Below are 18653 nucleotides of genomic sequence, written 5' to 3'. Positions count from 1 at the left end.
CACATGTTGGGTTTACTGTAGTTGTGAGGACTCTCAGTGATGTAATTCATTCCCTAACCATCATAAGCAAATGTCTAAGCCCAGTCCTTACCTAAACACTAAACCTCCAACCTGATCCATTCATCAGGTTTGAACCCCTTTGAAGATGAGCACCAGACAAAATGCTATACAAATAAAACTGAATTGAATAGCAATAATTAGAATAATTGAATATTCAGAAACAGTCTAGGGCTGTGAAATGTTGAAAAGGGTTGCGTGACCTCTGTCCTTCTACACACTGTCCTGACTCTCTGCAAGTTTATCACCAGAACAAAGCAGTTGCACCACTGACAGACAAAATGTTGACACGTCATCCGTCATTCCCTGTTGATCTCCTGCTCTCAGGAAGAAGGTGCAGTCCCCAATCATGCATCCTGTTCACCACACGACTGTTTCTGCACTGTCTTTTAAACTGAACATGTCATATACATCTCTAAACAGCTCCATTATCAGCTGCAGACACAGATGACTTAAAATTCAGCAATAGAGTAGACATTATAACAAAAATCAAGTCAGATACAGAACAGAATAATCAGTTTAGTACGAAAATCCAGAATAGAGGCACAATCGTAGTGATACAAAAGGAACATGTTGAGGGAGGTGAGGACGCCTACAGTAGATAAGTGTGCTGCTTCATGAGAGGCAACAGTGACACCAAGCTGACAGATTCCTCAGGCTCTGGAATCTCCGTCTGCAGTTATCTGAGTCACTTCAGTTTGCTGGGAGCAATGGAGGCTGAAGTCAGATCTCAGCAGAGACCAAGGACCTGCAGCAACCAACTGTAAGCCAGGGCCGAGTTCATTAGGCTATGTCCTGATATGGTCCATGACCGGCCCTAATGATTCTTCTATTATACTGGAGAAGCACTGTGTCCGTTCTTCTCAGCGCTTCCTCTTCAGCTCGTGGTGCATTTCAGTATTAAGTATCTGATTAAATCTAAGATGAGAAGAAACGATCTACATCTGCACATAACGACAAAGCTGCTGGTCAGGTCCTCCTAGATTTTACCTGTAAAACCCAATCATGTTGTCATGACGACAGAAAAACAAACACCACATGTCACAGAGTGATCATCTGAATTAAGCTGAGGGGAGCTTGAAGTTTTTAATAAAGCTTTGTCCAAACCATTCCGTGGTTACAACTGCCTCAATACAAACTGGAGTTTGTTTAGTTGGTTTGTATTTACTGATACTTTGACCTCTGACCTCTGACGTCCCCTCTGGGAGCCGACAGAAGCATGAACGCACTGCAGCAGGACCAGCACTCCCTCCCTCCCTTTTATTGCCCTCCCCCAATGTGGGACAGAATGTTACCGTGGCAACAGAATAAACAGATGATAACAAGCCCGCAGCAGTTGAGAGCTTCAAATCCTGCGACCGCCAGAAGAGAGAGAGGAGAGACGCAGGAGAAGAGACAGAGGACAGACAGGTAGGACGCTGCAGCACAGTGTGTGTTTATGTAAATGTCTTTAATATGTATGATGAAGACTTTGGTGGATTTCATTAGATAGTTGGGAACTGTAAAAGTTCAGACGGAAAAACAGAGTGTAGATGGTTTTATTTTTTTATGTTCTAATTATTTTAGATTTACTTCTAATGCAAAGAAGAAGGAATGTCGATACCAGAAAAAAAACATTAACAACAGAAGCCTACAGGAATAACAGTATGAGGAAACAGAAATACATGTTACTGCAGCTGTAGAGACACAAAGACACAGTTGGCTGCGCTATTTAGAATTTTTACTTTATGCATGAAGTTGATGAGCTGCACAAAAATTTTAGAGCTGAAAGCAACCAGTGTCAGTTAATGTGCAGATTATTTATTAGATTACAGTTTATACATGGTTACACCAAATGTCCTATTTTGTTCAGACCCCAAAGATTTTATCTCCATACACAGGAAATAACAGCAAAGTTTCCCTGTTTCACTTCACTGTTTTCATTGAATCAACTAAAGGTGCAGCCGAACGTCCTGCAAACAATGAAATAACAATGAATAGTTCTGAATAAGTGACAATATGCAGTGTGCAGAGATAGTTTATAACACACACAGTGTCCACGCTGGTAATGATTAAGGACGGTTGCTTCTGTACCTGAATACATCACGCTGCTTCCACCAAACCTCCTGTTTAGGCGTGGTGTCAGTGGGGAGATTTGGATCAGGAAACCTTGTCAAAACTGGGAACTTTTTTAAACACACCATGCTGTCCTTTGACAACTAATCCCACTATAATGTCACACAGATGTCAGCTGACATCCACACCTGGCGGAAAACTGCTGACAAAGACGCCTCTAACAACACAGTCTGACAGGCTGAAGTTTATTATGTGTCACCAAACAATAGCAGGTGTCACGGACTCTGTGGACGCCCGCTGTTCTGCTTCATGTGGGTGTTTTCCTCTGAAATCGTCCCCATTCACTGTCGGTCTTCAAACAGACAAACACATCATAACCAGCAGCCTCTGAAGAAACTGATCCGTTACTGTTGTTGTTCTTGTTCACATTTGGCTCATATTTCATTAAATCTGAGCATGTGGAAGTTTAAGAAGTGTTGAGTCCCAAAGACCTGGGTGGGGTGGTATCAACCAATCAACATGGTGTAACTTGAATAAAGAAGAAATAAAGTAAGGCTGTGTGCAGTGCTCCTCCCTCAACAGCCCAATATCATATGTACAGATACAGGCTGTATTAGAGACAGCATGCTCTGCCCAAAGGTACTTGCTCATCTTCAGGAAATCACACTGATGTGTAGATGGCACAGAGTGAACTTTATGTTAGTTAATTAATAAACTTAATGTTTTTGAGAATGTGACAAGGGATCATTGCTGTGGAATAGCCTAGATGATAGAGTCAGAACACAGCATTTTTTCTAACCTGAACCAAGAATCTGTGAAGTCGAAACTCTATAAAGTTGTTTAATTATGTCATAGTCTGGTACGATTTGGTGAAAAAACTAACAAACTGAGTATATTTTACTGAAACGTTCAGTATCCACAGATTCCACTTTTCAGCATGCCGATCAAAAATGTAATCTGGTTCATTTCATTCAGGTGCAGTTGCAGTGTATAGAAACATACTTTTAAGGAGACAGGCTTGGTGTCTTTTTCTGTTTTGGGGTGAGGCAGCAAGGTGGTGATTTTAGAGATAAAGGGCGGATTGGACATTGTTCTATAATTTACTAAAACCCCTGAGTCCAGAGTAGGCTTTTTGAGACTATGACTACTGCAACCTTAAAAGCCTGTGGTACGTAGCCTGTTAGCCTCTGATCTAATATGGACATGCTGATCAAAGGTAAGACACCTTTGTGCAATTTAGTCGGGATGGGGTCTAAGAGAGGTTTAGATGAGTTAATTGCTGAAATGAATTCAGAATGATCTACGTGGAAGAGGCAGTATAAGTAAGAGTGTCAGCTGACAATTTAATCTAGAGCTGTACTTAACAGTCCATCCACTCCGTATGCAGGGAGGATCTGAATATTTGTTTCTCTAATAGTTATGACTTTATAGGTAAAGAAATTTAAAGTCATTACTACTGAGAGTTAAGGGGACACTGGGCTTGACAGAGCTATGAGTCTTTGTCAGCCTGGCTACAGTGCTGAAAAGAAACCTGGTTTTGTTCTTATTTACTTCCAAAAATGATGAATACGTAGTTCTAGCTTTATGGAGAGCTTTTTTTTTATTATAAATTATTAAACTGTGTTTCAAGGCAAGATTAATCTAAATTAGTGTTGGCTGTAGATATTTTCCATCATGGCGGAGAGTACAGATGTGGACCAGCTTCTGGAGGCTTTTAAGAAGTTTGCCATTCACGGAGATACAAAGGCGACAGGGAAGGAGCTCAATGGAAAGAACTGGGCCAAACTATGCAAAGACTGCAAGATCATCGATGGCAAGAACGTCACCGGCACAGATGTGGACATTGTTTTCTCCAAAGTCAAGTGAGTCTACAGCCTGCACACAGCTGCTGATCCAACACGAGTTGTTATTGTGATCGGTTGATTGATCGATTTCATTTTTAAACTGGATCATTGAACTTGTGTGGTGACGCAGCCAGGTAAATGTTATCCTATAGGTGCTCATAAGTGGTGTGGAGGAAGAGTGGGTGGATTTTGGATGGAGCACAGAGCAGCAGGGAGCTGCAGCCTGTGTCTGGCTCCAATTTGGCTCTGGGGTTGCTCTACTAAAGAATGTTCTTTTCGAGTTGTTGCTCCAGTTTAGGTTTCACGTCGATTTACCCGTTTAAAATATATAGAGTGGTTGGAGTGAGCAAATAGGTCTGTGAGCAAAGAGCATAAATTCTCACCACTCCACTTGGAGAAGATGTTTTTCAGATACTGTTAAATTACCACCACTGAAATATAAAATGTGAAGTCGTCTTTGATTATAACACATCCTACACTGACATTTTCCGCAAAATGAAGCTATACGTGTACGTTCACAGTATCTACAGTGCCTATAAAAAGTATTCACCCCCTTGGATGTTTTATCCTTTTATTGACATTATAAATGAATCATGGTACATAAAAGTTGGCAACTTTGAAAAAATTTAAAAATACCTCAGTGTCAAAGTGAAAACAAGTTTCTACAAAGTAATGTCAATTAAACACCCTTTTGGGCATAATTTAGTATTTAGTGTTTAGGCTGCAATCAAAGGAGTTTGTGATAGGTCTCAACTAGGTTTGCACATCTGGACACAGGAACTTTTGTGCTCTTCTTCTTTACAAAACTGCTAAAGCTCTATCAGGTTATCTCTGTTGTTTTTGTGCAGACAGAAGACATCCAGGGTGATCACGTTTGACGAGTTTCACAGGGCCCTGGAGGAGCTGGCTCCAAAGAGGTTTAAAGGTCAAAGTAAGGAGGAGGCGGAGCAGTCCATCTTCAAACTGGTTGAAGGGAAAGAGCCCACCAACGTCGGAGTGACGGTAAGACATGAAGTCTTTATCTGAACACTGCTTGTTTTACAACCAGCTGACTGATGTAGGCAGTAAATGAAGCCTACTCATTCTTCTTGATTCTTAGAGGAAAGTGAATGTAAAACATTTTCTCCTCTGTCCGTCTAAAGAAACTGAAACATTTCTCCTCTTCTCATATTGCTTTAAATGTCTTCTCCCTGACTTGGCTTTCTGCTCCGTTTTTTTTTTTTTTTTTAAAGTCACTATCCAAAATCACATGGGACATGTAGCTTCTGAATATATATTTTCTGTGTGTCTATCAGAAAGTGGCCAAAACGGGGGCGGTGGACCGTCTGACCGACACATCCCGTTACACGGGATCGCACAGGGAGCGATTCGATGAGAGCGGCAAAGGCAAAGGCCGAGAGGGCCGGGAGGAGCTTGTGGAGAACACTGGCTACGTGGGAGCGTACAAGAACGCTGGAACGTACGACACTAAGATCAAGTCAGATAAATAACATTATGGGAAGCAGTGCCCCCAGCCGACAGAAAGTACCGTTTATCAAGCGCTTAGCCTGGACCAAACTTTTGACCCACTCCTTTTGTTTGTATGTTAGTTTGAACAGGACTCACTGACAAAGCTTCATGTTGAGCTGCACTCAGATCACACCTGTCCAACTCTGCAGGCACATGGACATGACAGAGAAGATGCCGTTTGTATGTAAGGAAACCTGACTGGACCACCACACATTATCTTACACCATCCTTTTAGCCCCATTCAGGCTGGATCTCTGCCTTAAGGGGAGGTGGGGTGATTTAGTAGCAACAGACTGTACGTAATATTTCACCCTGATCTCTATATTCCTGCCACAATCAACTCCTGTTTTCCTGTCCTTTCAAAGCCAATTACAAGCCTGTTTGTCTGTCACAGGTAGGTCCTGCTGTCCTCTTTTGTGCCCCTGGTCTCACTTAGTTTAACTGTCCTTAGACTTTAAAGTATCTTTGCTAACCATGTTCATGTTTCATCTTATGTTCATCTGTGTTTGTACGTGCACAGCCACACTACAGTCAGGTATCACTGTACCTGTGTCACTGCAGAAAACTAAAGACACAGAACTGCTGGACAGTCTTCATGCTTCTAAGTGGATTTCTGGAAGTTCAGTGTGTAGGGAGATAATATCCTCAGGAAGGGGAGGTTATTTTCTCTCATGTCTTTAATTACTGACTCAGATTCACCTCACACAGTATCTTCAGTATCCCCTTTAGCTCGCTCTGTATCATCCCCTTTGTCTCTGTCCTGCTGAAAATCCAATATTGTCTGATACTGAGTAGATTCAACAGTAGTCTTTTCATCAGGTTTAAAATGATTCCCAACTTCCCCATCATGTCTGGATGCAGCTTTAGCTTGTAATGTTCATGTTAAAGGTGGTAACTAGTAAGGATTGCCTTAGCTACAGTAGTTATGGTTTGAATAATACTAATGTACTACGCAACAGCTTTTGGATCCATTTGAACTTAACAGAACAGAACCTGCAGCATCCTGAGACCGGAAGCCATGTTGGGTTTTTGTCTTTGCTTTTTTAATATGAACGTTTTGCAGCCTTGTTGTCCTGCAGTATTATCATTGTGACTTTGCTCCATAACTTTTATCTATCTCAAACTCTGTTTGGAGTTGGTTATATTTAATGAATAAAGGCAAAGAAGTATTTTTCAGTTCTCTCTTTGTTGTCGTTTTCCACTGCGGAAATGTAAAGGAAGAAATGAAAAAGGGTTCTTGTTTCTCTGCCTTGAAACACATTCTCTCAGTTGGCTTCCTTAAGCTAGACATCCTCCTGCTGATTTGGATGGATGTATGCTTGTCTAAGACACAATTTCTGATCTGTCAGGAAAAGTCCTGGATTTCAAGCAATTATACAACATCACTTCCAAAAAGATGGGAACTCTGTAAAATCTACATAAAAGCAAAATGCTATGATTTTAAAACCCTATGAACTAAGGTTTCACTTACAATAGAACATAGAAAACAAATCAAATGTTTATATGGAGAACATGTATTTGGTTCTATGTTTTCTAGTGTTGCGCTTCCTTCACCCTCTAATAGTAGGATAGTGCCCTGAGCTCATAAAATGTTCTTCCCCAAGTTGATTCATGAACAACCCCTTAAGTTTAAGTAACGACTGAACGGAAACTCTTTGCAAAATACTCACACTCCTCCTTATAAGTTGTCTACTGTTCTCGTTCACGCTATGAAACAAATAACAAAACAACTACAGTGGCAAGAAAAACTTTGTGAACCTTTTGGAATTTCATGGTTTTCTGAATTAATTTGTCATAAAATGTGCTCTGATCTTCATCTAACTCACAACAATACAAAAACACAGTCTGCTGAAAATAATACTATAAAAACATTATATGTTTTCATGTTTTTATTAAACATAACATGTAAACATTCACAGTGCAGGGTGGAAAAAGTATGATAACCTTTGGACTTAATAACTGGTTGACCCGTCTTTGGCAGCAATAACCTCAACCAAACGTTTCCTGTAGTTGCAGATAAGACCTGCACAACAATCTGGAGTAATTTTGGACCACTCCTCTTTACAAACCTGTTTCAGTGTAGCAATATTCTTGGGATGTCTGGGATGAATCGCTTTCTTAAGGTTATGCCACAGCATTTCAATCAGGTTGAGGTCAGGACTCTGACTGGGCCACTCCAGAAGGCGTATTTTGTTCTGTTGAAATTATTCTTTAGTTTAATTACTTGTATGCTTTGGGTCATTGTCCTGTTGCATCACCCATCCTCTGTGGAGCTTCAGTTGGCAGACAGGTGGTCTTATGTTTTCCTGCTAAATGTCTTGATAAACTCTGAAAAATATTGCCATCAATGACAACAATCCGTCCAGGCCCTGAGGCAGCCAACAGCCCCAAACCATGATCCACCATGTTTTACAGTGGGGACGAGGTTTTGATGTTGGTGTGCTGTGCCTTTTTTTCTCTCCACACTTAGTGTTGTGTGTTTTTCCTAAAAAATCAATTTTGGTTTCATCTGTCCACAGAATATTTTGCCAGTAGTGCTGTCGAATATCCAGGTGCTCTTTTGCAAACTTCAAATGTGCTGCAATATTTTTTTTGGACAGCAATGGCTTCCCCCGTGGTGTCCTCCCATGTACTCCATTCTTGTTTGATATTTTCCTTATTGTAGATGTGTCAACAAAAATGTTAGCATGTGCCAGAGATTTCTGTAATTCTTTAGCTGACACTCTAGGATTCTTCTTTACCTCATTCAGTATTCTGCGCTGTGCTCTTGTAGTCATCTTTACAGGACAACCACGCATAGGGAGAGTAGCAACAGTTCTGAACTTTCTCCATTTGTAGACAGTCTGTCTTACCGTGGACACATGAACATCAAGACTTTTGGAGATACTTTTTTAACCCTTTCCAGCTTCATGCAAGTCAACAATTCTTGATCGTAGGTCTTCTGAGAGCTCTTTTCTGCGAGGCATGGTTCACATCAGGCAGTGCTTCTTGAAACCAGTAAACCCAAAACTGGTGTGTTTTTAAAGGGCAGGACAGCTTTCAGCAACACATCCAATATCATCACACTGATTGGACTCAAGTTGGCTAGGGGTTCACATACTTTTTCCACCTTGCACTGTGAATGTTGACATGTTGTGTTCAATAGAAACATGTAAAACATACAATGTTTGTTGTTGTCTATTGTGACTTAGATGAAGATCAGAGCACAGTTTATGACAAATTAATGCAGAAAACCATGAAATTCCAAAAGGTTCACAAAGGTTTTTTTTTGCCACTTTATGTCCCCAAGTTAGAGCCGAATTTGTTAAATAAAAGAAAAAAATAGAAAGCCCTGACTGTTGTCAAGGTTCTTTTCATATCTCATTTTGGGCCAGTAAAAGCAGTCTTTAATAGGTTCTGTGGTTCTGTCAATGCCCAGGTGACCAATGTCGTCATGCAAAGACTTCAAAATGGGTCTACACTGCGCAGGTAAAACCAGCTGCTTTGATCTTTCTCTTTGTAATAGAACGACATCAGAGTTGCCATGTCCAGAAATAGAGGTACCCTTGCCTTTCTTTACTTGCTGCCTTACATTGCCAATGACTGGGTCTGAACTTTGAGCTTCTATTAGGTCTTTGCGGCTAAACTGCTCAAGTGGACTATCTGCCTCTCTATCTGCGTGAGATGGGCATACACAGCAGGAATGGCATCAGGGGCTCCAAGCTGATCAATTAATCTGCTGCTGTCATGTATGGGAATCCTTATACCAATCTGGTAACACAGGGCTTACACATTCTGTGTCTCTTGCATGTTCCTCAACAGCAAGTCAGCATCAATGTTCTCCCATGCAGAATTATTTTAGATGGTAAAGTCACAGGTGGAAAGTGCAGCTAACCATCTGTGACCTGTGGCACTCAGCTTGGCAGTTGTCAAGACATACATGCGCGCAAATAAATATGCATCCTCACAGGGAACTCTGTCCCATACAAGTAGTCATAAAACTTGTCGATTACCATTTCCATTTCAAAGCTAGAAATTTTAGCACGTGAACTAGATAGTTCCTTTCAGGTGCATTCGATTTTTGGCTGCCAAATGTACAAGTCGGAGCCCTTGGGATGCTGTTGGTTTAGCACAGCCCCTAATCCGTTCAGACTTGCATCTACATGCATCTACCTTCTGAATAACTTTAGCAGAATTCTCAAGAGCAGTACAGTTATTGGCAATATGGTCATCCTCTCCACATCTGTAGCAGAAGTAGTTTTCTGAACCTTTTCCTTTCTGTAGTTTATCTGCTTTGTCTTTGTTTCTCCATTCTTTCCTATGAAATTCTCGTAGTACAGAACTGTTAGATACTAACATCACTGTTAACTGTTGTGGCAACTGTTATACCTGCTGCCTTAACATGTTTACTTCACTCTCTCTTTCAATGTCAGTACGTATCTTGATGGGTTTAGTTTTAAGTTCTGTGCATTTGTTTGCTGCTTGTTAGCTCAGAGAACTGGGAGTGCAACTCTTTAATCTCTGGCTTTAATTCTTCAACCCGTTTCTTTGGGCTTTGGTCCATCATTAACTTCTTCTTCCTCCCATGTCTCATTAAGCAGCTTTAGAAAGCTGGGAGGCATGTCTCTTCTTTCTTGCAGCCTTAGATTTAGTAACATCATATCAGATTCTGTGGCACGTCTTGTGAGCTGGTCAATCCTGGTACGATCTGCCCTGTGGCCAGAAAGACCTCCCTTTTTCACAACTTTAGTTAGTAGGCACTGTAATCTCCTCAAGAAGTCAGAGAACTTTTCATTGGACTGTTGGTGTAAACTGAAACGTGAAGTAGAACTCTTCACCAGACTCAAGAGCCTGAATTTTTCAAGAAGGGGACCTTTCAATTCAATTCAATTCAATTTTATTTGTAGAGCGCTTTTTACAATTGACATTGTCACAAAGCAGCTTTACACAACCAAAGAACAGTACGTGAACAGTGAATGTGTATGAATCATGAAATGAGATTGTCCATGATGAGCAAGCCAAGGGCGACGGTGGCAAGGAAAAACTCCCTGAGAAGGCAACAGGAAGAAACCTTGAGAGGAACCAGACTCAACAGGGAACCCATCCTCATATGGGTGATTACACGCTGTGTAGGCAGCAGGCAGTCCAGTATAACAGTTAATGTCTTAAGTTAATGTGGAGTCCAGTTAGTTAATTGCAGGCAGACTTGTTCCATTCCTGGACTATCGAGCGTTGAGTCGAGACCTCCTAGAAACAGCTGCCAACGTCCGCCGAGGCCGACTTCATAGTAGTGTGTGACCAACAACCTTTTAGGCTTTTTTCTCTGTCAGAGCAGTTGCACTCTTCAATCAATCAATCAGATGAGCTTGTTCAAGCCACTGCGCCAGGTTCTCTTCACCTGCAGAGGTGGGCTGGTTTCCAGAAAACATAAGCAGGTTGCGAAAGGCATTGTTCTCATAGGTAAGTCTCATGGTATTTCCAGGTAGATCTTCTACTGCTTGAATGATGGATTCAGAACTAGCCTGTGGGACATCGGCAAACAGCAGAGCATGCACATCACTTACTGTTTTGCTTTCCTCTTTCATTCATTTGTGGAGCTTCGCTTTGAAGTCATTTGCATTTCCACAGGTTCAGTAAGAAAGACAACTTTCCATTTTGAATCTACACTCAATGGTTGCTGGTATCTTATCTCAATTCAATCGTTCAGGTGTACATCCCCTCCCGTCCACTGCGCTCAACCGGGGAACGTCGTCTGGTGGTACCAGCACCACACAGTCGACACCAAGGAAAACTGTTCAGCTCAGTGATCCCACGATGGTGGAATGAGCTGCCTATCTCTGCACGCTCAGCCACCTCACTTTCAACTTTAAAAAACTGCTGAAAACAGAACTCTTCCGCATCTTCATCATCTTCCTTTGCACTTAAAAAAAAATAAAAAAATAAAAATTCTACCCTTTCATTCTCACATCTCTTGAAACAGAAACACTTTTTAACAGCACTTTGCTTTGATGTTGTTTCTTCTTGACTTAGATTTTGTTTGCTTGCCTTGTTCCTCATTTGTAATTCGCTTTGGATAAAAGCGTCTGCTAAATGACTAAAATGTAAAATGTAAATGTATGATGTAATGGCGTCTGGATCTACTTTGTAACAGCACTCACAAAGCACCAGGTTACTGCCCGTCTCAGCATGCAGTTAGGTGACTCTTTCTTTGACTCCTCCAAATACTTTCACTGAATGAGCTGCTTCTTCATTATCAGCTATTTCAGCTTCTGCCGGGACATCATACAATACTAGCATGTACTGGATCTAGGTTTAGCTTGCAGCTGCAACTCTTGGTGGGTTGACATGATGGTTTGACTGCTACTTATAACTCCAACACAATTGTTGTCAAATTTACTTTTTTTTTTTTATTTTATAAATGATATTTTTTAAAATAAGTAAATTAGGAAATATCCCAGCAGTGCCTACAATTTGTGTAGGGCTTCCTTCACCCTCTAATAATATGATAGCACCCTGAGCTAAACTTTACTTCCCCAAGTTGATTCATGAACAACCCTTTAAGTTTAAGTAACGACAGAATGGAAAGGTACTGGTACTGTGTTCAACCCTTTAATCATCTGCATTTAATATTTAATATATCCTACATTTAAGAAACACAATAACAAAACAAAAAACTGTATTAAAAAAGTAAAAGTTAATAGCTTTGACCATCTCACTTTAACTTCACTTTGTGGGCACACACACACACACACACACACACACACACACACACACACACACCAGCTGGTGAACAGAGAGAAAACACATAAATTAAGTAAAAATACAACTAACCCCCTGTTCCATGCCTGGTCGACGCCTGGGAACGTGGTGGCCAAAAACGTTGAAGCCCTTTGACTCTAGCTGCAGTCAAAGTTGGAGTACTCACATACAGCCAGTGTCAATGTCCGTGTCCAAACGCTGCACCTCCACGCTGTCGGGACGATCCAGCAGCAGTCCGTAGGTTAGCTCACAGCTAACGGCAGTGGGCAACAAGAGTCAGTTCATCGGGGAGGTGAACCGTGCCCTTCTCCCTCGTTGCCAGAGGAGCTGCCAGGCTTTCTCCTGGTCACCTGGAGCGCTATCTGGGAAGTCTGGAAGAGTCTCTTCTCACGCTAGCTGGTTGTTAGCCCGACATGCTAATCAAACAGAGTCGGCCTCCTCCTCTTTGCGGGGTTAACAAAACTATTTAATGTAGTGCAGTCCACAGGGCTGCAGCGGGTACAACAACAGGAGAAACAAGCACAATATTCACCGTTAAAACTGCACTTTTCATTCTTAATGTCTCCGTGTCTCTCGTTCACTTTTCTCCCAGCTGACCCCCTGACCTCTCTAACTCCCGCCCATTAGCCAATCACCTACAAATCCACCGTGTTGACACTTTCATTTTCCAATCACAATAACAGGATTAAACAACACTGGTTGTTCACAGCACTTTGTACATAGTACATCACAACCAAACTACAGTTTGGCTACACCATGTTGTGCTGTGCATAAAATGTGGGTTTATGAGACTTGGAAGATTTGACACAGTGTACCAACCTTTTTGGAATTGGGTGTGTATAAACATTTGTGTGAGGACTTATGAACAATCTGCCTCACAGTGACTTCACAACATTTTAATGCCACTTAATGTCATTTGGAATAATGCTGTGCACCTGGTCTGAGACATAGCACATCTTGTTTCACTCCCTGTAGTGTAGTTCTACTGAGGGATGATACTGTAGTCATTCAGACACAATGCTCATGTTGTCATAGGTCGGAGGTGTTAAAATACCTGTCAGAGTATATGTCCAGGTATCGTCCATAAAATCTGGTCTTGCAGTCACACATGCAAGTGTTCAGTGCATCAAACTGCACACACACTGAACTGCTCTGAGAGGAAGGTTGCTGTTTGACTAATACTCAAGGAAATGGTGGGGGGGTAAAAGAGTTACCGTTCCACCACTGTGAAATGTCTCGGATTTTATGCTGAAACAAAATGTTGAGTTGTAAGTTTTGTGAACAATGAGTTGAGTTTTTTAGCTGAAGATGCTGATCTTTAGCTCATTGGGTAGCACCACCTAGTGGACACAGAGTAGAGCACCAGCACCAGAGTTGTCAATTAACTGGTAGATCTTAAAATCCAGCCACACACACAACTTCCAAAAACCCTGTGTAACAAATCAAACAGCTCGTGCGGCCTGTTACACCCCCAGATCCTCCACTGGAGGTCCCCAGTTCTTTTTTTCCGTGGGGGGGCTTGTAGAGGAAGTGCATGAAAGGGATCCCGCTCATCTGGACTCTCCACGCCACTGCAGTAATCCTACAGCATCTTCTGCTCATCAGCAGACAGTTTAGTCAAGACCAGTTTTAAAATCCTTTTGGAAACCAGTGCTGATCTGAGACCCAGGCCAGAGGCCAAGGCCGGTAAAAAAACACTCTGATAAAACAAAGGTAAAACTGAAATATTAAAAACAGTGCAGTGTCAAGGAAGTGTATCGGCTGTTTGTAGAATGGCAGAGTCCTCAGGTCTCCGGAGAGAAACCTCGGAGCAAACTGCAGCCTGAAAGCGGACACTCTGCTGGACAAGTGGATCAGACATTGACCACCTTGATCTTTGGTTAAAATAAAAACACACTGCAGCACCTAGTGAAGCTGGTCCCAGAAAAAAATCACAATGATGAACTAAACCTGTTTAAGAAGACCTGCAGGACGGTCTACACAGGCCAGGTGATGCCAGAGTACGCTCACCAGAAAGTTGATCACGAGAGCCCCTATATGACATCTGTGGTAGTAACCATCTCCACTCCTATAGGCAAAAGGATTTTAAAACTGGTCTTGATTCACTTCCACCTTCTCAACAACACCATCCCAATTCCTGCTGACACTCTCCTTATTCCTCAGATGCACAACTACATGCACAGGGAGCAGCCCTGTCTGATACCTCGTTGCTCAGCCCACCATCGATCTTCAGTACTTTAAGTTTAGGCTTAGCTGCTACTAGTGGCCCCTGTAGTACTAGTTCAACTGATAGCACTAGTTTGCAATAGTGCCACTAGTAGCGTTGGTTTGACTAGATGCAATAGCAGTACTAGTAGGATTAGTGTAAAAAGGCCTATGCCTCAGCCTCCCTGGGAAAGTCTATGCCAGAGTGCTGGAGAGGAGAATTAGGCCGCTAGTCGAACCTCAGATTCAGGAGGAACAATGCGGTTTCCGCCCTGGCCGTGGAACACTGGACCAGCTCCATACTCTTGCCAGGGTGCTTGAGGGTTCATGGGAGTTCGCCTATCCAGTCTACATGTGTTTTGTTGACTTGGAGAAAGCGTTTGACCGTGTCCCTCGTTGCATCCTTTGGGAGGTACTTCGGGAATACGGGATTCGGGGCCCTTTGTTAAGGGCCGTTCGGTCCTTGTATGACCGGAGTAGGAGCTTGGTTCGCATTGCTGGCAGTAAGTCAGACTTGTTCCCGGTGCATGTTGGACTCCGACAGCGCTGCCCTTTGTCACCGATCCTGTTCATCACTTTTATGGACAGGATTTCTAGGCGCAGCCAGGGGCCAGAGGGAATCTGGTTTGGGGACCACAGGATCTCATCTCTGCTTTTTGCAGATGATGTTGTCCTGTTGGCCTCATCAGACCGGGACCTCCAGCAGGCACTGGGGCGGTTTGCAGCCGAGTTTGAAAGGGCTGGGATGAGAATCAGCACCTCCAAGTCCGAGGCCATGGTTCTCAACCGGAAAAAGGTGGCTTGCACTCTCCAGGTTGGGGGGGAGATCCTCCCTCAAGCGGAGGAGTTTAAGTATCTTGGGGTGTTGTTCACGAGTGAGGGAAAAAGGTAAATCGAGAGCTTTGCCTTTCGGCTCAGCTCCTTTTTCACAACGACGGATTGGTGCATCGGCAGCAGTAATGCGGTCGGTGTACCGGTCAGTCGTGGTGAAAAAGGAGCTGAGCCGAAAGGCAAAGCTCTCGATTTACCGGTCAGTTTACGTTCCTACCCTGACCTATGGTCATGAGCTTTGAGCTATTTAATACAGTAGCCAAATTAACTAGAAAGAAGACCACTGCAGATATCTCCGCAACAACGTTGTGCAGTAGTGAGGACTTCATGAACTTTTTCAATAACAAAATTGTGAATATAAGGCATAAATCCAAGCTTTAAAACCAGACAATTTAGTTGACACAGGTGACGAGCTAACCTCAGCAGATCAGTACCTAGATTACTTTACTCCTCTTGAAGCGAATGAACTAATTTCACTCATCTCTTCTGCAAAATCTTTAACCTGTACATTAGACCCTATACCGACACACTTTCTAAAACAGATAGTGCCAGAAATAATAGAACCCCTGCTGACAATCATAAATTCCTCACTCAGATGTGGGTATGTCCCAAAGTGTTTTAAATTAGCAGTTATTAAACCGCTAATCAAGAAACCTGATCTCGACCCCTGTCAGCTGTCCAATTACAGGCCGATATCAAACCTCCCCTTTATCTCAAAGATTCTCGAAAAGATAGTAGCTGGGCAGCTATCCACGTATCTTCATAGAAATAACATACACAAACTCTATCAGTAAGTTTTTAGTCCTCATCACAGCACAGAGACGGCACTTGTTAAAGTAGTAAATGACCTCCTATTGGCCTCTGATCAGGGTAGCGTCACTATGCTTGTGCTACTCGACCTCAGTGCAGCTTTTGACACTATTGACCATAGTATTCTCCTTCACAGACTAGGAAATGTTGGAATTAAGGGAACGGCCCTCTCCTGGCTTAGGTCCTATTTGACTGATCGTTATCAGTATGTAGATCTAAATGGCGATTACTCCACATGCTCTCCAGCGGAGTTTGGTGTTCCAAAGCGTTCAGTTTAAGGCCCACTGCTCCCCCCCCCCCCCCCCCCCCCCCTACATGCTTCCTCTGGGCAACATTATCCGTAAGCATGGTATTAACTTTCATTGTTATGCTGACGACACACAGTTATGTTTCATCAAAACCAGATGAGATCAAACTGCTTAATAAAGTTGAGCAATGTGTAAAGGATATACGAGACTGGATGCTAATTAACTTCCTTCTGCTAAATCCTGATAAGACAGAAGTACTAGTTATAGGATCATCTGCAGCTAGAAGCAAGATTTTAGATCATGGCGTAACTCTAGATGACCTTTCTGTTACATCTAGTGCAAAAGTAAAAGACCTTGGTGTGATTCTAGATTCCAGTCTTTCATTTGAAGCTCATGTAGATAATATCACCAGGACAGCTTTCTTTCACCTCAGAAATATTGCCAAGATAAGGAATATTTTGTCACTAAATGATGCAGAAAAATTAATCCATGCTTTCATCACCTCTAGGTTGGACTACTGTAATGCCTTACTGTCTGGCTGCTCAATAAACAAGCTGCAGTTAGTTCAGAATGCAGCAGCGAGAGTCCTCACTAGAACCAGAAGATACGATCACATCACGCCTATCTTATCTACACTTCATTGGCCTCCGAATGAAATTTCGCATTGATTTTAAAATACTACTTTTGACATTTAAAGCATTAAATGGTCTTGCGCCGCAGTATCTAAGTGAACTGCTAGTGTCTTATGATCCACCACGCCTACTTCGATCAGAGGATGCTGGCTGCCTGTCAGTACCTCGTATCATAAAAACTACAGCTGGGGGCAGAGCTTTTTCTTACAAAGCCCCAAAGTTATGGAATAGCCTTCCAAATAGCGTTCAGGACTCAGACACAGTCTCAGTGTTTAAGTCTAGGCTGAAAACCTATTTATTTAGTCAAGCATTTTTGTAGATAGATTTGGGAAGGACTCATGGACGTAGAGCATTATGGTGAACTGGTATGTTTAGATGCTGTCTTCCCAACTCTCACTGATCACTCAGGTTTGTTGATGGTGAAGTGATTGGTTGCTCTACATGCCAGGGAGCCCTCATGTCTGTGTTTCCTTCTGGCCCACCCTTTTAGTTAGGCTGTCATAATTAGTCCTGCCGGAGTCCCTGTTGCACTACACTAAATATACATTCACCTCAAACTTCATCCGACTGTGAATACAACTAATTGCCATCTCTCTCTTTCTCTACCTCTCTATTTCCCTCTTCCTGTCTCTCTGTCGAGCTACACGTCATTCCACCCTTTGCCCTCTGGACCTGTCTGACTCGTCCTGATGCCCAACTTCTGGCTGGAGATCTCGTCGCCTGGATCCACCGTTTGCCCAAAGGGATGAAGTCGGTCTTGGCCTCGGCGGACGTCGGAAGCTGTTTCTCGGAGGTCTCGACTCAACGCTCAATAGTCAAGGAATGGAACAAGTCTGCCTGCAAATAACTAACTGGACTCCACGTTAACTTAAATACATTAACTGTTATATTGGACTACCTGCTGCCTACACAGCATGTAATCACCCATATGAGGATGGGTTCCCTGTTGAGTCTGGTTGCTCTCAAGGTTTCTTCCTGTTGCCTTCTCAGGGAGTTTTTCTTGCCACCGTTGCCCTCGGCTTGCTCATCAGGGACAATCTGATTATTATGATTCATATACATTCACTTACATGTACTGTTCTTTGGTTGTGTAAAGCTGCTTTGTGACAATGTCAATTGTAAAAAGCGCTCTACAAATAACATTGAACTGAATTGAATTGAAACATGTAAACAGTATATTCAGTCATGCAGAGTGTTAGGAGAACACTTCTTGATAACAAGATGTAATTGTTCTACCCATTGTTGATTTTGGATTTTTTCTTTTCTTTTCTTTATTTCTTTCGGTGGTGGGCTGTGATTCATCTGGACCAAGTACATGTGAGAAGCCTTTGTCAGCTATTTTCCATTTCTTCACCTGTGCATCACTCTGGTTTAAAAGCACTCCTCAGTCCTTAGTTCGGTGCTGGTTTGTCACCCTGACATGCATTCATGCTCTCACACTACTCCTCCATGATTCTGGTTAGTCTGTCTGTTCGTTTGTCCGTCAGGAACCTCCATTTTGTTTGTACGTTTGGTTTGTCTGATCTGCGTTCATGCAGTGTTTTTTAGTTGATACTTTGTCCTGTTTGTTCTCGTTTTTCCTGCCTTCGGCAGTGATTTTCGTTTGTTACTTTTGTATTTCTGTTAGTGAGTTGTAGTTTGTATTTTTGTCTGGTGATTTCTTGGTTGGTACTTTGTATGTTTTGTAGGTTTATTGGTTCGTCTTTTGCCTGCTTTACGGCAGT

General features: G+C 42.4%; 1 protein-coding gene across 2 annotated transcripts; it reads left to right on the top strand.

Annotated features, from left to right (window-relative positions):
- Positions 1–1348: 1348 nt before the first annotated feature.
- On the top strand, positions 1349–6641 carry tppp3 (tubulin polymerization-promoting protein family member 3). 2 transcript variants are annotated; one of them, XM_026378227.1, is made up of 5 exons: positions 1349–1467; positions 3775–3974; positions 4805–4958; positions 5252–5415; positions 5546–6641. In XM_026378227.1, the coding sequence occupies exons 2-5, from the start codon at positions 3787–3789 to the stop codon at positions 5562–5564; spliced, it is 525 nt and encodes a 174-aa protein (XP_026234012.1). In that variant the 5' UTR covers positions 1349–1467; positions 3775–3786; the 3' UTR covers positions 5565–6641. The 2 variants fall into 2 exon arrangements, with proteins under 2 accessions (XP_026234012.1, XP_026234010.1); XM_026378225.1 differs by having other exon boundaries at positions 5252–6641.
- Positions 6642–18653: the final 12012 nt, after the last annotated feature.

This window comes from Anabas testudineus, chromosome 3 (genome assembly GCF_900324465.2).
Source record: "Anabas testudineus chromosome 3, fAnaTes1.2, whole genome shotgun sequence".
NCBI lineage: Eukaryota > Metazoa > Chordata > Actinopteri > Anabantiformes > Anabantidae > Anabas > Anabas testudineus.
The sequence above is the reverse complement of the archived record's forward strand: the minus strand, read 5'-3'. Positions and strand labels throughout refer to the sequence as shown.